This window comes from Miscanthus floridulus, chromosome 7, assembly GCF_019320115.1.
Source record: "Miscanthus floridulus cultivar M001 chromosome 7, ASM1932011v1, whole genome shotgun sequence".
Taxonomy (NCBI): domain Eukaryota; kingdom Viridiplantae; phylum Streptophyta; class Magnoliopsida; order Poales; family Poaceae; genus Miscanthus; species Miscanthus floridulus.
The window spans coordinates 54,386,574-54,407,293 of record NC_089586.1 but is presented as its reverse complement, the minus strand read 5'-3'; the positions used below and the strand labels follow the sequence as shown (position 1 = coordinate 54,407,293).

Here is a 20,720-nt window from a genome sequence, read left to right as displayed (position 1 = left end):
AATTTCCTAGGAGCCGGTTTGAAGGGCCCGATCATATCCAGTCCCCAGCATGCGAAGGGCCAAGAGGCTGGTATCGTCTATATCTCATGTGCTGGTACGTGGATTCTCTTGGCGAAGAACTGACGACCCTTACAGTGGCGGACTAGCTTCTCTACGTCGGCTACTGCTGACGGCCAGTAGAACCCTGCTCGGAAAGCCTTACCGACCAGTGTTCTTGAGGCTGCGTGGTTGCCGCAGGAGCCAGAGTGGATTTGGTCCAGGAGATGTTCACCTTCTTCCTGGGTTATACACTTCATCAAGATTTCCTCCTTTGCGTTTTTGCGCCATAACTTGCCATCGACGAGCAGGTACTGCTTACTACGACGCATCAGGCGCTCATTTTCTGTCCAATTAGTATAACCGCTGTCATCTGTTAAGTACTTGATGAAAGGTACTCTCTAGTTAGGCTCATGAGTGGTCGGAGCTGGCTCGGTTGTGCTCGGCGCTGGAATCGTAGCCACCAATTGCTGGTCCGGAGCCTTGTCGACCATGGAATCTTCCTCTTCGATGGAAGGTGTGAGCAGGTCTTGGACGAATACGCCATGTGGGATTTTGGCTCAGGATGATCCTAACTTTGACAGCGCATCCACTGCTTGGTTCTTGTCCCAGACCACGTGTATGTACTCGATGCCATAGAACCTACCTTCTAGCTTTCTTATTGATCTGCAGTATACGTCCATCTTTTCGTTGGTCGTGTCCCAGTCCTTGTTGAGTTGGTTGATGACCAGAGCCAAGTCTCCATAGACATAGAGACGTTTAACACCAAGCTCAACCGCAATGCGTAAACCATGCAGGCATGCTTCATACTCGGTGGCGTTATTAGATGCTGGAAAATAAATCCTGAGAACGTACCGAAGCTGCTCCTTGGATGGTGACACGAAAAGAACTCCTACTCCCGCACCGTCAATGTTGAGAGAGCCGTCGAAGTACATCGTCCAATATTCGTCTGATCCCAGAGAGGCAGGCGTGCTTAAGTCTGTCCACTCGATGATGAAATCGATGAGTGCCTGAGACTTGATTGTAGTACGGCTTACAAATTCCAAGGAGAAGGGGCATAACTCCATTGCCCATTTGACGATGCGCCTGTTCGCATCCTTATTGCGAATGATGTCCCCCAAGGGGTACTCGGTCATGACCACCACACGATATCCATCGAAGTAATGTCTCAACTTTCAGGATGTTATCAGTATGGCGTAGAGCAATTTCTAAATCTGTGGGTACCTGGTCTTGGATTCGTTGAGTACCTCACTGATAAAATAAATTAGCCGTTGTACCTTATAGGCGTGGCCTGGCTCATCGCGCTCGACCACCATGGTAGTGGAGACCACCCGATTGGTTGCTGCAATATAAAGTAGGAGAGTTTCGTCTTCTCTGGGAGCAGTGAGGACTGGAGGTGATGTAAGGTATTGTTTTAGCTACGTGAAGGCAGCGTCTGCTTTCTCCGACCACTCAAACTTCTCGGATGCTTTGAGCAGTTTGAAAAATGGTAGCCCTTTTTCTCCTAATCTTGATATGAAACGGCTGAGAGCAGCCATGCATCCGGTAAGCTTATGGACATCCTTCACCTTTTTGGGGGGCTTCATGTCTAAGACAGCTTTGACATTCTCTAGATTAGGGCGTATGCCGTTGTAACTGACGACGTTGCCTAGCAGTATACCAGAAGGAACACCAAAGATGCACTTCTTTGGGTTTAACTTCCATTGGAATGTATTGAGGGCCGTAAAGGTGCGTTTTAGGTTGTCAACAAGGGTATGCGCTTCCTTAGTTTTGACAACTACATCATCCACATAGGCCTCTACAAGGTCATCTTTTATCTCGTCTGCGAGGAAGGCCTGAATGGCACGTTGGTATGTAGCCTCGGCGTTCTTGAGCCTGAACGACATAGTCATGTAGCAGTAGGCACCGAAAGGCGTGATGAAAGACGTCTTGATCTGATCGTCCTTTTTGAGAGCGATCTGGTGATAACCAGAGTAGCAATCGAGAAAGGAAAGGAGCTTGCAACCGGTGGTTGAATCTACGACCTCGTCTATGCGAGGTAAGCCGAAGGGGTCCTTAGGGTAGTGTTTGTTGAGATCAGTGTAATCAACGCACATTCTCCATTCATTATTTTTTTTGCGTACAAGAACTGGGTTGGCTAACCACTCCGGATGATATACTTCTTTGATAAATCCAGCTGCCAAAAGCCGTGTCACTTCTACCCTAATCGCCTCCTTTTTGTCACGAGCGAACTATCGTAGCTTTTGCTTGATAGGTTTGGCCTTGCTGTTGACATTCAAGGAGTGCTCGATTAAGTTCCGAGGTACACCGGGCATGTCGGCAGGTTTCCATGCGAACACATCCACATTGCTCCTCAAGAACCCGACGAGCGCGTCTTCCTATTTGGGATCCAGGTTGGCCCCGATAAGGGCCGTTTTGCTGGAGTCACCGTCGACCAGCTGGATCACCTTGTGCTCCTTTGACTTGATGTTCTTGCGTGGAGTCTCGAGGTCTGGGATCTCTAGGTGGTCGGTTGAGGTCTTCTTAGCGTCAAGCACGGTCTTGGCCATGTGAATAGAGAGGTCGTGGGCCTCTGCTATTTTGAAACTATCGTCTTCACAGGTGTAAGTGGCGTACACGTTACCTCGGAGGGTTAGGACTCCTTTCTCGGTAGGAATCTTGAGCACCAGATACCTGTAATGAGGTATGGCCATGAACTTGGTGAGCGACGGTCGACCAAGAATAGCATGGTAGGTGCCATCAAAGTCAGCGACCACAAAGTTGACGTAGTCGGTGCGAAAGTGGTCCGGGGTCCCAAACTACACAGGTAGCGTGATCTGCCCGAGAGGTGTAGAGCCCTGTCCGAGGAGAACACCCCAGAACTGTGCCTCGTATGGCTTAAGATCCGCCTGATCTATCTTTAGGGCGGGCAGACTGTTCTTGAATAGTATATCGATGGAGCTGCCACCGTCGATTAGTACTCTATCAAACTGGACCTTGTTGATACAAGGATCGAGGACCAGGGGAAAACGTCCGGGCTCTGGTATTGTGGCCCATTGGTCCTTCTTGCTGAAAGAGATTTTGTGGTGAGACCACGGAGGGAGTCGCGGATCGGTGAGGAGGTTATCGGCGTTGGCCACATTCAAGCAAGCACGGGCGAGCAGCTTGTGTTCCCGCTTGGTCTCGATGGACACTTTGCCTCTGATGATGGTGTGCACGCGATCGGTTGGCTTGACGTACTTGTGACGAGGGTCTGCATCGTCATCGTCATTATCCTCATTGCGCTGTTCCCCTGCATCGTTAGGCTTGTCGGATGTGTCCGGAGCCTGTTGATGCGTATAGATGGACTTGAGAACGTGGCAATTTTCCATGGTATGGTTTGACTTAGGATGGAGCTGGCAGGGCCCTTTCAATGCTTTGGCGTAGTTGTCTTCGTAATTACGACGTCCGCCACCCTTTTTAACGGTATTGACCTCGCCATCGTCTTCCCGAGCACGCTTGCTCCTGTAATCGTCATGGCGGTTACGCCACTGATTACGTTGGTCACGGTGGTCGCAGGAGTCGTTGCGCTAGTTGCGGCGGTCAAAATTGTCGTTCCGACCACAGTTGCTGCGGTAGTCGTCGTGGTGTGGAGGGTGGTCGGAGCATGGAACCCTTGCTGCTTCTTCAATAATTATCTTCTTAGCGTCGTCGACATCCGCATATTTCTTAGCGGTGGCTAGGAGCGCTATGACCGATTCAGGTCTCTTCCGGAGGAGCTTGTCTCTTAGGGCATCATGGAAGCAGAGGCCAGTGATGAAAGCCTCGATTGCCTCATTGTTGGAGATTGATGGGACCTTGATGCGCATCTCTGAGAAACGCCAGACGTACTCGCGCAGTGGCTCGTCTTTTCGGTCTCGGATCCGTTGCAGATCGTACTTGTTGCCCGGTTGTTCACAAGTAGCAATGAAATTGTCGATGAAGGCTTGCTTAAGCTCCTGCCAAGAATCAAAGTAGTTTGCCGGCAAGCTGACCAGCCATTGGTGACCTGCATGGCCAACAGCGACTGGGAAGTAGTTAGACATGATGTGCTCGTCAGGCATGGCTGATCTGCACGTGGTTTCGTAGAGCATGACCCATAATTCGGGGTTTTCTTTGCCGTCGTACTTCTGAAGTTTCTCGAGCTTGAAATTCTTGGGTCATATGACTTGGCGAAGGTGCGGAGTAAACTGCTTCAAACCCGGTGGACCGTGGGTAGTGTCATACTCCATACGACGATAGCTTTCGTGGGATGCTCGATCATCAGCTCTCTGGTTGATGTGAGCGCGTAGGTCGCGTTCACCGAGGTAATGGCGGAGATCGTTATTGCCATCGTGGTGATCTTGATTGCCATCTGCATTAGCCCTGCGACCGCGGTTATCTCGGTGGTTGTCGCAGTTGTCTTGATGATTATCGTCCTAGACATCGCGACGGTTGTCCTCCTGACGGCGGTTGTCATCCCGACCACCGTCATGGCCATCGTTGTTGCGTGAGCCACATTGGTTGAGTGGCTGTGAACGACTTGGGTGTTAGCGGCTGTGGCTTGACTCGACTGATACGGATGGAGCCCGAGCTTGGTTTGCAATCTCCGCGGTCTGGGCCATAGCAGCCGTCAGATAGGCTTGTATTTCATCACGAACTGCTTGGGTTTCTGGGGTGTTCGGTAGCCGTTGCATTGTCGCCATGGCGACGACTACGTTAGCACTTGGAGTCCTGAAGACTTGTTTGTCTCCCACCCTGTCGAAAGCATCGTTGAGGTCACGTGGCTGGACCCTTATGCGTCGTGCCTCCTGGTCTGCTTCGGCTTCGATTTGCCGGCGATTAAACCGGTCAATGTTGCGTGCCTCGCGTGCAGTCCTTTCTTGTTCTGTTTCGCCAACTGCCGGTGGTTCATCATTGCTGACAACGTTGATCAAACCCCCTCGCCTTGGTAGGAAAGACGGGAATTACGGGAACCCCGGGGCATGATCCGGGATATCTAGATCGTATTCGACACCTTCATCTTCATGATGCTGGAGCTTGGTGTGGACGGAGGCATCAGATGCAGTGCCAGACGAGGAGCTGGAGTCACCTTCTTGGACCGTGTGGATGGATCCTTCACGATAATCTTCAATCCGAATCATGTTGACGAAGTTGCGTGGCTTCGGCCGAGGTCGGTGCATAAAACGCAGATCCGAGCGGCGTTGTAAGTTGTACGCGTAGCTGGAGGCAGTGTTTTGCAGGCCGTAGGGCTAGACCTGGTGGTTCTCCATCGAGGCTTCATACTCGGAGAGTCAGAGGCCCATTGCGAAGGTCGGCTGGCGACGAACGGAGCGCCCCTCAGGAGTAGATATGACAACAAGATCTGTTCCAAGTCGCGTAGGACGACTGGTCTAAGCTGGTCGGGTAGATCTGTTGTGGGGAGTGGTTACCTACTCATTAGATTGACTTCGAATCGTACTTACCAGAGCTAGGGTTTCAGCGAGTTTGGTGCTAACCCGATTAATGGAATCGAGCAGGTCGGTGTTGTCGATCTGCTTCCCTTTGTAGCGGGGAAGCGGATGACGGGTTGTCGGCGTGGCTAAAGGTGATGTAGGCGTGGTCAGAGCTAGATGTACCATGGTCAGAGCCAGATCCATCGTGGTCGGAGCCATATCCATAGTGGTCGGAGCCGTATCCATCGTGGTCGGAGCCGTAGCCGATGTAGGTGAAGTAGTGGTCGGCGCGGACTGAATCCACGCCTCCTCCGTGGTCATGGCGATGAAGTCATCGGAGCCGGTGGTCCAGGTGATCTGGCCGACGGTGAACGTGAGGCCTTTCGGTGTAGCCATGGAGCTGGAGATGATGACCATCTTGTTTGCTTGGAGAGCAGTACACACACCCCCTACCTAGCGCGCCACTGTCGACGAAATATGGTCGGCAGTCTACCTAGGGGTATGCCCAAGGTAGTAGATTGTCGGCAGACAGATGTGCAAGCCACAAACAAGACGGTGACGCAAGACAGACACGAGGTTTTATCCAGGTTCGGCCGCCAAGAAGGCGTAATACCTACGTCCTGCATTTGATTTGTATTGCTCTATGTCAATGAGAGAGAGAGATGTTTTTTAGAGGGATCCCCTGCCCGCCTTATATAGTCTGGGGGGTAGGGTTACAGATCTGGAAACTAATCCTAGTTAGTTACAATTGTCATATGTGGCCGGATAAGGATTCCTATTCTAACCGACCAGGATCCTGCTTGATCGCCAAATCCGCCTTGACTCCTTGTGCGGGACTTCGATCAGGTTGGCTGGGCCGCACGTCGTCTTTCGGGTGGACCGCACCCATTGATCCGGGCCGGCCCAAGCTTAGCCATAAGGGTATAGGGGTTAATACCCCCACAGGCTCCCACTATCAGTCGCCGTGGGTGCATAGACCGGGTGTACCTAGCTATTAGGCCCAATTTGAAATTGATTTTCTTTATTTATTTTCATAGATTTGAATGCAAACTTAAAAAATTTATATCTTGAGTTAGGAGTGTCCAAATGAGATGATCCAAATTTTATTGGATTCATCATGAAGTGTACTATTTGATAAAAATATGAAACCTACTGTTTGGGATATATTTATGAGGGAATTAAATTAAGCTAGATAAGTGCTTTTAAATTTGTTTCTATCTTATAAAATGCATAACTTGAGCTAGGGAAGTGCTAAATTGTTATTCTAATTTTTGTGGGTCTTGTGTTGACATGCTCTAGCTAGAAAAATACTAAACCTACAGAAGACATACTTGAAATATGGTCTTTGTATTTAACCTTGATTATTTGCTAGTTTCTAGTAAAAACAAATGGGGTAAAAATATATAACATATGATCATGCAAATTTTTACATAGTGTTCTTATGCTAGGATGAAAGTAAGAAAATATTAAATCTGTTGTTTGACACTTTTCACTAGGCTAAACTATTTTTGCTAAAATAAGCCTATGCAACTTGTCATTTTTGTAGAGGTTGCTATACTTATCCAAATCACATGAAATTTGTATAGTAGACTATTGGGGTTATATGTAACCTACTATAATTTTCTCAGAGTTTATTGAGCACTAGAAATATTTATCCTCTAAATTACCCTATTATATAAGGAAAATTAATAAATGAATATAAATAAATTATTTGGGCTTAATGATGATGTTTTCTAGGGTGCTTGTGATGCATATGATATGTTGATGTTAGTAGTGGTGCTAAAAAAATTGGTTATAGGCAACTAGTTAATTATGGCTCTATAATTCAATTGGATGACTGCATGTATAGTTTCTGTTGTCATGGTGTTTTCATAATGAAGATGAAGTTTGCTGTGAATCTTGTTAATAACAAAGTTGTAGATAACTTACTCATTTGTCTCATCCTAAAATGTCATGGTTGTAGGCCTGATGGTTTGAGAGTTATAGCTGTTAGAACTCTGCTGTCAGATTTGCTTTTCCTCTAGACAGATATAAAAGATTGAATTGTTTGACCTAGATAGCTACTGAATCATCTTAAGATGATTAAAAGTGAGTTGTAAGAAATTTCATAAGATTTCCAGAAAGTCCACAACCATATTGTTTGGATGCGTATAACTCCAGTTATAGTCAAAACAAGTAGCTACTATCTTGCAGCCCAAAAATGCTAAATAGGTGTTTGTTTAATTACTAGAGAGGAGATATGCACCTACTCAGTAAAAGAAGTTAATCTTATTATCACCTTGTTGTTAAGGACATTTACGTTTATGCATCATATCATATCATCCATATCATTACCTGTGCATTCTTGTATCTTATTTTACGCTCATGCATATAGGATCGCCAGAAGGAATCACACTCTTGGAGTTTGAGGCAAAGGAGGAGAATAATTAGGAGGGACCACAGCAGGTAGCCCCCAAAAGCGAGGAGCAGGTTCCTGAGGAATTAGCGAAGTGCCCCGATCACAGGCCTACCTCCTTTCTAAAAGGCAAACCTCGAAGCATTCTAAGCCTCCTATGTTTTTACAAATATCACTTGAGTCATTTATGTTTGATGCATTAGGTTATAAGAGTTGGTTGAAAACACTAGATACATAGAACTACCTTATCTAAAAATATACCTTGAACCCTGTGTAGGTCCAGGATCGAACATATGCTTAGTCATACTTAGACCGATAGAAGTCGGGTGATTTCCTATCACCTGCGAGATATAGGTGGATACCGGGGCACGATTGGCTATATTTGTTATCGTGGAAAATAACCATGGGGTGTTATTAAGTGGAGACCAGGCGGGAACTTATATTCAATGGTGTTGGTTTGGTTATGATGGTACCGTCCGTGTCGATTAAGGACCGTACCATTGTTGGCGCTTCTGTCGAGATTGAACGCATGCCTCTCACTTAGCTGGCCGGATAACTCGTTTCGACCGCGAAGCTGAGTAACTCAGGACGGACCTCGTTCTATTAGAGTGCACACTCTGGATGGTAGTAAGGATGTGTGGGGAGCCAGACGTGAGCCCAAGGGTAGGTCGGGTCTGAACGTCCTAGCAGCTGGTTGTCTCTAGTTGTGTGGCGCTGATCGAACCCATGAAATATGTACCTGAGTTGTACCAAAGGTGACCCGACACGACCCTGACGGGGGAAATATGGGTTTGTGTTAAGAATAACTGCCCAGCTAGTTGCAACCGATTCAAATCGTCATTTCTCTCGGATAGTGAGAAACTCGACTAGTCCTAGCATCGTAGTAACTGGACTATAGAATTTGATGGTTATATTGGACATGGGAATGCTACACCGGCTATGATTATTATTGTGATGCTACATAATGATATATCACATGTTTGGCATAGGTTAGTTGTTAATCTAGAGGTGAATAGCTATAATTAACTTGATACCCGAATTATAAAATGTATAGTTGAACTAGTGGCTTTTTATGCAAAATATTGTCAAGCTAGCTCCACTTATAAAGCCTTGCATGATCCTTGGAGTCACATTATTTTTAGTTTGTGACGGGTAAGTCTAGCTGAGTACCTTCTTGTACTCAAGGTTTATTTCCCACTTGTTCTAGGTAATACAGTCTATCAGGGATATTATAAGAACTGCTTCTATCCCACCATGGACGATGAGTAGGCCCTAGGCAAGGCGCTTCTCGTTAACTCCTCTATGATGCTTTTGTGGGTTATGATCGTAAACTGGCAAAGTATTTGAATGATGGTGTGAGATGTTCGTTTCAAACTAGATTTGCTTCCGCTACTACTTCATTTGAACTTGGTTTATAATAACTTTAATTGTACTTCGATGTATGGTGAGGTAATTGTGAACTTTATGTAATATGTGGCATGTATGTTGAATCATGTACGATCTTGGTTGTATGTTGGCGATGAATCGAGACCCTTCGTGGTACTCGACGGACTACCGGGTTTATATGGGCTCAAGTATGATAGTGCGATCATTTCGGTGGTTGCCATTTTACTTGTGCTCTTATAAATTGGTCGGTTCTGTCACACTCTCCACCTATAAAAGGAGGAACTCCCCCCTCTCATACAACAACACCACAAGGAAGAAGAGCTACCACACTTGAGCAAGAGCATTACTCTAAAGGGCTTAGGCCCTAGCTAGCTAGAGTTGAGTACTTGAGAGAGATGTGAGGGAGAGTTCGAGGAAGTGCCGGACTTGTCGGTATCTCCCCGCTTGTACCTTGACGAACACCTGCACCTCAACAGATTCATCTGCTAAGTGAGTGTTCGTGGTTCTTATGTTATTAAGTCTTTTGATCAGTTAAGCTTTTATTCTTACTTGTTTGCGGGTTCGTCGTTCGTCCCTGTGGCGGATACCCTATACAACGCTAGAGTAGTAGTCGATTGCATAGACGTGGTGTCTAAGCTAGAGGCTACCTTCGTTTGCCTCATACTCTACGGTTAAGGGATAGGCGGCAGGTGGTGATAGCCCTGTCCGTCCCTTATAATCCCTCACGTCCGGGTACGGCGTAGAGCTATGGGCCAGTATCACTTGGCAGACCAGGCGTAAGTCGGTGCCCGAAGTGAGCAACTAGAAGTAGAGTTTATCTATCCTTAGACTTTAAAACCATAGGAATCCTCTCGACCCTCTACCAACTCTATCCTTGCGTTGTCCTTGGACGAACTAGATAGAAGATTTACCTCCGTTTCCTGTGGAAAATACGATACCCTGCATACTTCCAGGTGAAATACTATAACGGTAATTCCGTGCGCTTATGGATTATTTATGTTTGCGTTAAGAAATACCAACAGTCACCTAGTGTCAGCCGCTGTCTCACCATAGCTGGCTGCCACTATAAAAACCCTACCCCAGGTGCCCATAAACCGTATCCCACCCCGCCACCCTTGGTGGCACACCACACTGGCTCATCGATGTCATGACCCAAAGTCGATCCAAATAAAACTTCCTTGAGAACATCCTTGATGACCTTGCATAGTCCCTCGTAAACCCAGAATCACCCCTGTTATATAATGTTGATCTCACGTGGTATCTAGTTTCACTCGTTTCTAGCAAGGTTGATGCTAAGGATGATTTGAAAACTGGTATACACGCTACAAAGGTGGCACCCACAGGGGTGCTGGATGTGGGCATGCCATGCTCCCGTAACGTTAGTGATTGCCCACCGATGAGCTTCTTGTTGTGGCCAGTAAGAAGTGGCTGGCAACCGGATGGGAGGGGATAACGACCGGCTGGACGAGACTTCAGTGAGTAGCGGTGGCCTGTTGACTGGCTGCCACCGGCTGGTGCTTGCTGGGGGTGGCAGAAGTGTGCAAAGAGGCGGCGACGACGTAGATGCCCCCGTCCTAGCAATCTCGCGCGGAAAAAAACTACTACGAAGAATTTTTTTTATGGGACCAAATTTTTAATATTTTATTTTAGGGTTTTTTTTATCCCTACCATTATAATCCTTGAACTTTGGAGATCTACCATTATAATTCACCTATTCTGAAACTTGCCATTACAATTCTTATTCTACTTAATCCTTGCCATTTTCTACGTCTTTCGGATGCCTGAGCCCACTGTCAGACCATATACGTCTCTATATTTTCCGTATGGACCAAACACCCTTGACGTTTCTCTCTTCCTCCACTCAGCCCCATACATCAGCTTCTCCTTCAACCTCCAGACTACACTAGCTTTTACCCTCGAGGTCGTCTCTCTCTCTACTTGAACGCAGGAGCAGAGGAGGTGGATTCCGATCGACGGTGGTGTTCACGGCGCAGGGAGTGTCGTTGGAGCAGTGGTGGTACCGAACACACTGTTGGGTGGGCGCGACTCGGCTCGCAGAGGCCTCGCCCGGGTGGGACAAGGCAGCCAGCGGCGGGCGCAGCTATGGCACGGTGCTCGCGACGCTCCGGTGGTAGGTAGGGTCACCAAGGATGGTTTGGATGGGGACGACCGCAACTTGGTCGGGCGAGCACTACCGACGCCGGTAGGTTGAAGGACCGCCGCTGCTCTCTATGGCATGGGCAGCGACGCCCAGCGCTAGTGAGGAGGACCGTCGTGACCATGTTGGCATGGGAGGAAGGAGCGCCGCCTCCGTGTGGATCCACCCCCCGCCGCCACCGGCTCACCGCCTTGCACGGATCCAGAGCTCAAGGGTGGGTGCCGATCACCGAGATCCATACACACAAGGCTGAGGGTACGACTACGAGCGAGCGTATCGGCATCAACATCATCAGCGCATACACACCTGCGCGCGGCGTGAATGCCGTCAGCAGTGCCTGCAACCACAACAAGGCCTCCGATCTGAATGACCATCACGACTGTTGTTGGGATGAGGAAGGGTGCCACGACCTTGTCGGGAGGGGAACGAACGCTGCATCATGCAGGGCGCGGAAGCACGACAGCATGGGCGCCTGGCGTAGGGCAGGGCTGACGTTGGGGGAGTTCGCATCTGCGGCTGCGGCGGCGCCGTCTCAGACCGTGTGCCGGCCGGAGGTTGAAGGTGAAGCTGACGTGTGGGGCCCACACGCCCACACCTCAGCGAGAGGAGGGAGAGATAAGCAATAGGGGTGTTTTCGTCCATACGGATGATGCGTACACATATACGGTCGGACAGTGGGCCTAGGCACTCGGAAAGACGTAGAAAATGGCAAGAATCAAGTAAAAGAAGAATTATAATGGCAAGTTTTAGAATAGATGAATTGTAATGACATATCTCCAAAGTTCAAGAAATGTAATGGCAGGGATTAAAAAAAAACCTTTTTGATTTATCGAAAACCTTTGGAGATGGTCTTATTTAATGCTTCCAATACTTTTTTTTGTTTCGTAGAAAACTCTCTTGGGAAAAAAATCTTGGCAACTCTACTCTAACCTATTTGGGCTTGGGCGCCGCGTTGGTTTGCAACTTTGCATGATTGCATCCCCCGCCGCCTTCGCCTTAAACCCTAAACCATGACCTCCCGCGCCGCCGCGGAGGCCGCCCTCCTCCTTCCGCTCCACCTCCTCTCTGCCGCCCTCCGCCCGCGCTTCTCCTGTACCTCCGCCGCCCCGCTCAGATGGGCGCGCTCCGCGGCGGCGCTGCTCGCCGTCGCTTCGCTCGTCACCGCCATATGCGCTATGCCCGATGCGGGCGCCAACGTTGAAGCCGACGCCGACGCCGACGCCGACGCCTTGCGGTTGGAGATTGAAGCGCTCAGGCAAGAGGTCGCGCGGCTGGGTGAGGCGCCTTCTCCGATCCTGTCTCTCCAATGCTGCCTTTTACCCTCCTCGCAATGTAGTGTCAGTCCAGATTAGCAGGAAGTAGGAAATTTTGTTGCACAAGTACTAGAGCAAACGGATTGCAGTGACCTGATCCATCCACTCAGTGCAATCTGAGGTCATCAGACCAATTGGAGCTGGACACACCCCGATCCACCCACAAGCACACCATTTTCTTTCTTGTGATGAGTATTTGGCATCATCGTATAATTCATATAATTACATGCAACTGGAATCCCCTTGCTGCTGAATGATCAAATTACTATGTGTATGGTTATGTACCTAGTTAATTTACTAAATCCATTTCTTGAATAGAATCTTTACTAGAGTCAAATGTGAAGACACTGGACAGTAAGGCTAGTATCTTGGAGGAGGACAACAAACTCAATGAAGCAATGGAACGTGAAATCCAGCTTTTAATGAATGAACCAGACAGTACAAAGGTATGCAGTTAGATCAGTAAGAAACTAAGAATGTTCACGTATTGCATTGCTTTTCAACAAAAGAAAAAGTTACATTCTCATATACCATTTTAGTGTAGGTGGGATAAACATTTATTGTGCTGTAGAATAATTGAAAACATTAATAGCATTTCACCTTTTAAAAAAAGGCTTTAAAATCTAAGCTCAAAGAGTCTCTTTGTATCCCTCCGTATGAATGGGAATATAGATTTTGGTTATTATTAGGAATAGAGATTTTGCTGAAAAAAAATCCCCTCCAACAGTTTCTTCAACTAACTCACCAAATATTTCCATCCTCTATTGCTAGTTTCTCTCTTGCTAAAGATAGACAGCGGAGTTGGCTCTTCAAAGTGCTGAACAGGATATAGATGTTGGAGGGTGCAGAGCTACAGGGAGCAATTTTTATTAGAATGGCTCTCTAAGGATTTAGAGAGTGGGTTTAAGAAAGTTGTTAGTCATGCTGTAAATGGCGAGTACTTGATTTCATTATATTCATTTTCAAAGTGGATGCTAGCAAGCTGCATGAATATTATATTTCTTTAATCTTAAATCTTAAGGCATACATAATTTCAATGGAAATATTGACTTGAAACATAAGTGGGGAATTAGATCTGACTTATCAAAATATGTAAGAAACCAATTTTTTTCTGTTCAATCTTTGACTAAATTGATGCACTTCATAAAACATGTGGCAGTTTTATGTTCTTTGTTATACAATTCTTGTGATGTGATACAATGGTGTCTATCTAGAACCTTATTACAACAGATAGTATGTCGCCAAATACTTCCCTTGCACATAATAACACTTGCTCCCTGTGTTTGCAGAACTCCCAAAGCAAATCATATTCTGCTGGCAACATTAAATCTATGGAAGATGAGGTACCTCTCCATGCAGCCATAGTGTTGTGTAGCTAATGAATGCCTTTGCTGAAGCCGAAACATAACCCTGTAGTTTTCACATGTCCATTGATGCGCATGATCCTTGAAATGTAGAAGTGACTAAACATTACTTGCCTTTCTTCACATGTATATTTGTATATAAGGGAAGTATCGCATATTCCTTCTTTTCCCAGACCATGTGCACATCTCTATCACTCTTATTCTCTCTATCTATGATAATTGTATCCAAGGTAGCTCATGCCCCATCCCTGACTCTTCTTTTATGGAAAACATGTTTACATTATAGTATAATTTTTCTTACGGACTGAACCAAATCATTAACATATTTAAAGGATAAATAATACTAGAAATGAAGGGCGGGCCTGGTGCAAGCGGTAGAGTCTTACCGCCTGTGACCGGAAGGTCCCGGGTTCGAGTCGCGGTCTCCTCGCATTGTACAGGCGAGGGTAAGACTTGCCACTGACACCCTTCCCCAGACCCCGCACAGAGCGGGAGCTCTCTGCACTGGGCACGCCCCTTTTAAATAATACTACAAATATATGTTTTTATATCTATTCCACTGATCACCTGGGCATGAAAGTTACATCTATAGTTTTTTCAGTTTTTGCTTTATTTTATACACCACAATAACAAAGCCTTTTAGTCCCAAGCAAATTGAGGTTTGCTAGACAGGAGAGTCTAATGCTTTATACTATATGAAATATAAAAGGCAATACTCAATCAAATTCATATCTCATTGGACTCATGGTTTGAATGCTGTATAGGTGCGACAGCTTCAGCACGAGGTCAGTAAGATAAACATGAATTCTTACACCGCTGAATCATTAGCACGTGATACTGAGAAAAGGGTGGAAGCTCTGAACTTGGAGGTCAAAAAGGTATGCTCTTGGCTTCTGACTGTCATTGTGCTGGCTAGTTGGTTTCATTTGCATTTACAACTTATTATGTACTGTTACTTGAAAAGCAACTAAAGTTTGTGGTTTGTTGGAGGGAGGCGGTTAAGCCACGACCGGTTGTGTTATACGAGGAGAGTGCAACTGCCGGCTGCCCTGCCTGTGCGTAGTTCTTCTCTGTTGAGCCGCACCAGCCCGCTCCCTCCTCCGGCCTCCACCGTAGTCCCTAGTGAGTGGCTGCCCCCGCCCACCGCCTAACCCCTTCGCTCCACCCCGCTCTCCCCTAACCCCAACCGGAGGAGCCAGAACTAGAGCAGCTTGCCCCCATTGCGAGCTCTTCCCAGCTGGATGTCTCCCGAGTCCCGGTGCGTTGCTTGCCGCCCCTCAACCGACCACCGTCAGTTCGGCCGCCGCCTGAGGCCCGTCCCCCTTCTAAGGCCATTGGCAATAGAGATACCCTAAAAGACCCCAAATCCCTAACCCAGAACCTTAATGCCGGCGTCTCCGGCGGCGGCAGCAGCTGAGGACTTATGGGCTGCGGGGTCGCGCTGGGCTTATGGGCCACATGGTCGCACGCTGTGTGCTCTCACAGGTCGCGTAATAGAGTTTGCATTTTTGGAGGCTTGGAACTAGGTATAAAAGTTATAAGAATTAATTTGGTACACATCAAACAAAAGAAAATCCTTTATTTTACAAAGAGTTCTGAGATGTGCCTCTAAAGAACATGTTTATTCCTTCCATGGTACGAGTTTTTGGTTTTTGTTCCCTCCATGCCTTGCTGCCATGTGTCTGCATGCTGTTCCATGATAGATATAACTCCTTTTTCCTCCAAAAATGGCCCTAGACTTTTTATCTCATTTGGCGATCCTATACTGCTGTGTGCTGTTAACCAATTGGGTGGCAATGTAAAGCACAACCTAATGATGACGGAAAATTGGGATCTAAAAAACTAAAATCCCCCCACCCACCCCCGCCCCTGGAAAAAAAAACTCTGAATCAATCAGTTGACTCAATCTGGCATTGTCAAACTCTTGCAAGTTGGTATAGGGAAAGTGGTGAATGGGGCAGCTACATGCAGAGATGATTGTAACTCTTGGAATCAGTGGTAGAGGGCAATGTGGATGCTTCTATGACCTTGTATTGGAGCGGGAGGTGGAGAGCAGAGTGCCTTATACACCTCCAAGTCAAATGATGGCTAGTTTATCTTTATACCAGAGAGGCTAAAGAAGCAGCAAAGGAATGTTCAAGTTGGCTGCTACAGTTTTAAAGAGCAGGGAGGACATGGCATCGGCCATCGCTCTGGAGAACTTGGTGGAGGGTCCATGTTAAGCTAGAGGTACATTGGTGGAGGGTAAGAGCAGTGATGGTGCATCTGACAGGATAGTGGCAGCAGGTCCTTTGTTAATGACGAAGAGAGAGAAATTTAAAGAGAAGTTAATGTGGATCAACAAAACAAGGAGATAATGTTGATATCATGAAGTGAGCATTGTTTAGAAAACATGATGGCATAAGACATTGGAGGACAGCAGGAATATGCACTTTTCCAATTGCTGTTTATTCAATGGAAAACGACAGTTTTTTCTCTTGAAACAGCTGCTTGACATTGTTAGGAAACAGATATGAACCCTAGTAATTGACATTATGAAGATATTATCTAGGAATTTGTAAACTTTGCAATTTCTATATCAGATAGAGGATATGACTGCGGAACAATGGATCCAAATTCGACAACTTGAACAAGCATTTGTGTTAACTAAGGTAATCCATCATTTATATCATGCTACTATACAATATGCAGAAGCAGTTCTTTCATTTAGCGAAATGAACGCAGATGATGACGTCAAAAGTTTTCGAGAGAAGTAGTCCATCAGATACAGTTTATAAGTGGCCTGGAAAAGAAATAATTGTTAAGGTACTCTGGCACCTCTAACTTCAATATATGAATATCCTGCATTGCCTTTTCTAAATGTTGTACTTCTGTTGCAATATTTAGTTGAAGCTTGCTATAATCTAGGCGTGAATAGGGTACATTGGACTAACGAAAATAGTTTGGCGAGTAAATCGAGCCAAATTTTGTTCAGAGGGTTAAGTAGACAAAGTGGATTGCTGGGCTAGCTAAATAAACTTCTTCCTAGAAAGAACACTTCACCTATTTCTTCAAATAGTAAAAAGGAGACTTGTCCACATGAAAAGGTTGTTGATCATTGCACATGCTAAATCATCTACACCTAGCACTTTCTAGAACTCCGAGAATAATAAACTAAAAAAGTCTTGGAGTCAATTTGGTTTTGGTGGCTCCAATCTGATGATCCCTAGATAGATAGATAGGGTTAGGTAGTTGAGTTCATCCCCACGAAAAGGGTATGCTTTGTATCCTGGTGATCAAGAAAATAATTTTCCTGTTCTGTACAAAACTTATATTCTGAGTTCTGCCTCCTATTCCAAAGCCCTAGTCTCTTTCACGCCGTTATTTTAGCCTTTCTTTGTGTTTTACCTGCCCTGATCTCCTGACAACATGTTGCTTTGTTTGATACCAAAGCATTTCATCAATCTTTTATAAATTATAGCAAGTTTTCAAGTATTTTCTTGTTTTTCTGTTTTTCAGAATTGAAAGTGTGGAAGTATATGGTCATTTATTGACCGCACTCTCTGAATAAAGAAAATATTCATTGGGAGTTAGTAAAATATGTGCAAATTAAACACATGCTAGTTCGTATTATTCACTCTGCGCATCATTAGTCCTTTATTATTCACGCCTTGTATTTGACCTGGAATTTTTCCTTTGCATTGTCAAACTGTGTTTGCTGATGTTTTTGTCTGCAGTATGTCAGGAATATGAAGCTTGATGGTATTTATCTTAGAGTGGCATCATATGCGAGGTCCTGCTTTTCACATACATATGAACAGTCTAGAAGTTTTGTACAAGCAATAAGCAGATGCTACCATGAGGTACCTGCTATTACTCCATGTCTTACATTATTAATGCGATTCAATATTATTAATTAAGAAGTGCAAAATGCATGTGCTCACCTATTCGTATCAAATAAAGAAAAACATACCAGTAATAAGATGCATATTGAAATGACTAAATGGTTACAATAAAGTACCTGTACCACTCTTCATGCAGTCACAAATATCCTTCATAATGTCTCTAGCACTTGTGGTGACCTGTGTCTTGTATCTAAACTGTTTTGTGCACTGATTCTAGTGTTTCCCTCCTTTCTTGTAGACTTCTCGGTTCCGCAAAGCAATTCGTCGCCAGTATATATCTGATATTAACAAGCCTGATGTCTTCTTTTTGGGTGGTACCGTTTCAAAATCAAGCATTTCTCTTCCATATAACCAATTCAAGATTTTCATCTCATCAGCACAGAAGTTTCATCATAAGGTGCCCTATTTTGTTCTAAGAAATATAGGTGCCCTACATTTCCCTGGTGTGTTTAGTTTTTTTTGGAAAATGTTTTTTTTAATAAAAAATCTAAAAGTTGTACATGGAAGATGTTAATACTATGTTCATCTCATTGAAGCTGTAGAATGGTTTTGAATATGAACATGTCCATCCCATTCAAGGACTATTTAGTCATGCTGATGCTGATGCAGATTCAGTGAGCATGTGTGCTGCTCCTACATTGATCATGTAGGATAGCTTCACTGTTTATTTACTTATAGTTGGTGCCAATGAGCATATAGCTAATGCAAAAAGGACATATTAGATATGTACCCTGTATAATAAAATCATGTCATACAAATTTCACAAAATGTTATTTATCATTAGATGAATGCACCTGCCAACATGTATCCACGCCTTCACAAGTCTTGAATGGATGTGAGACTAACTGGGCATGACTTCTGCAGGCCCAAGTTTTTATCCGTGATGTGATGGAATCCAACAAATATAGCAGTGGTTTGTCGAACGAGCCAGTTACATTTATCTTGGTGAGTATTTCTCGATTACTAGTCTTACCTCTGCAGCTGTCGAACTGAAAATCACGAGTTTCCTTGGGTCAAACTGCAGGCATATCTTGTTGTCATTTCTCCAATGTGGATCGCTTGGTTCATTTATTCAACATGGTTCAGCTCAAGGAAATGACAACTTGTCGGAAAACAGGAGCTGTGCAATCTTGGTTTTTTCCCCCTTGGTTCCAAAGGTATAGAAATGTGAAATATGTGAAAAATATGCCGTCACCAGGACGTTTCAAGAATATCTTGTCTATCTTGTAACTGTTATAGATACAGAACTCAAAGTTATCGTATGTAAGTGTACGATGGATTAGGGGTGGGCAAAATACATAAACATATCGTATGCAAGTGTAAGGTGGAGTGCATATCCAATCCCTGAATTACCCAAACCTAGACTCGAAGTACCTGAACCCAAAATGCCTGATGATAATAATTTTTTATAGTAACTATAAAAATCAGAATTTAGTTTGGGAATGTTCTCTGGTATCTGAATTACTCGAAATATCCTAAATTTTTGCTATTCTACATCTAATATAAAGACATAAAGTGTGCGCTATAAATCTATTATTTGGTATGGCTATATAGATATATGCTAGTCTGATAATTGATTTGTTGTTAATTGATATATGTAAAGGCATGAAGTGTTTTAATGGATTCTTTTTATTGTTTTAATATGCTACTGGAATTTTATTAAAATTATTGGATTTGTTAGTTTTGGGTATATTGGGTGAAATCTGAACTTGAATTATTGGTTGCCTAAAATTAATTATGTTGGATTTGTTAATTATCTGTATATCAGGTGAAATCTGAACTTGAATTATCGGTTGTTTGAAATTTTGGGTAATGTTTTTTCAGGGCCAACATTAGTTTAGATAGCAATTTTTAATGCTCTAATTTTCAGTTACCTGGCCCGAAGTTTTGTAGGAAAGCCCATCCCTACGATGGACCCCTGAGTTGCTTGACTTTGAACTGCAGATCAGTGGGGCTTTGGGGGTTTGCTTCCTCGCTCACGCTAACAGTGGGGGTTTGCTTCCTCGCTCGCGCCTGCTTTTGCGAATAGTTTTGAATCAGAATCCCTCGATGAGGAAATACGTGCAGCTAGTCCTTTTGATTCAGTATATAAATCTGTTTGAACTGCGCTATGAAATGCTTGCAGCCACTTCTTCATCTATATCTATACATACATGTATATAATATTTACTACTAAATCCGTTTCCAATTAGTTCGTTTGACTTTTGTGGCCCTAAGTATGAACACTCTTATTCAAAACTTTATGGAAAATATCACTTCTTTTATTGTGGTTTGCTTTGTTAACAAAAGTTTTTCAAAAATGACATAAATTTGACTATGTTTGTATAAATTTTTTGAATAAGATAGATGGTCAAACTTGGAGTAAAAAAAGTCAAACGAATTATAATTTGGAATGGAGGGAGTAGCAAATATGTCCGTTTGTTGTAACTGGAGGAAAAAAAAACTATCAAACGTTGATTTGTTCGTTTCAGCTTGCTGCACAGCTACAGGACTGCAAAAGCTTAAATTCGTATAGGTGCTACTTTTGATATTCACCCATCACAAAGAAATAGCAGGAGCGCAGCATCAGCGGCGCAGACGTGCCTGCGGCGGCCGGTGGGGATGCTACGGGGCGATGATGCGACATCGATAGTTCAGATAGTTAAGTTTTATTGCCTTAGGCATTGACGAAGGCGAAGCGGCTGGCAGTCCGGCACAAGCATCTCGCCTACAAATCTTCCCTTAAGGTCACGAACTGATCGAATTCTTTTTGTTTGGTTTTTTTGGTCCAATC

At 44.9% G+C, this 20,720-nt stretch overlaps 1 protein-coding gene across 6 annotated transcripts; it reads left to right on the top strand.

The window, feature by feature from the left end:
* Positions 1 to 12,298: 12,298 nt before the first annotated feature.
* Positions 12,299 to 20,168, top strand: LOC136463252 (uncharacterized). 6 transcript variants are annotated; one of them, XR_010760945.1, is made up of 11 exons: positions 12,302 to 12,661; positions 13,018 to 13,145; positions 13,989 to 14,042; positions 14,828 to 14,941; positions 16,646 to 16,714; positions 16,788 to 16,868; positions 17,780 to 17,905; positions 18,186 to 18,344; positions 18,812 to 18,892; positions 18,972 to 19,104; positions 19,892 to 20,168. XR_010760945.1 is itself a non-coding variant. In XM_066462259.1 (10 exons), the coding sequence occupies exons 1-10, from the start codon at positions 12,397 to 12,399 to the stop codon at positions 19,044 to 19,046; spliced, it is 1,152 nt and encodes a 383-aa protein (XP_066318356.1). In that variant the 5' UTR covers positions 12,303 to 12,396; the 3' UTR covers positions 19,047 to 19,259. The 6 variants fall into 6 exon arrangements, 4 of the variants coding, with proteins under 4 accessions (XP_066318357.1, XP_066318359.1, XP_066318356.1 ...); XR_010760946.1 differs by lacking the exon at positions 19,892 to 20,168 and having other exon boundaries at positions 12,299 to 12,661; positions 18,186 to 18,372; positions 18,972 to 19,259; XM_066462259.1 differs by lacking the exon at positions 19,892 to 20,168 and having other exon boundaries at positions 12,303 to 12,661; positions 18,972 to 19,259.
* Positions 20,169 to 20,720: the final 552 nt, after the last annotated feature.

Bases quoted from the DNA above. Each gene is read 5' to 3' on its own strand.
- LOC136463252 (XM_066462259.1), top strand. From the start codon at position 12,397: ATGACCTCCCGCGCCGCCGCGGAGGCCGCCCTCCTCCTTCCGCTCCAC. The intron at 14,942-16,645 runs GTATGCTCTTGG...TTTCTATATCAG, and splicing joins TGAACTTGGAGGTCAAAAAG to ATAGAGGATATGACTGCGGA. The intron at 18,345-18,811 runs GTGCCCTATTTT...TGACTTCTGCAG, and splicing joins CACAGAAGTTTCATCATAAG to GCCCAAGTTTTTATCCGTGA.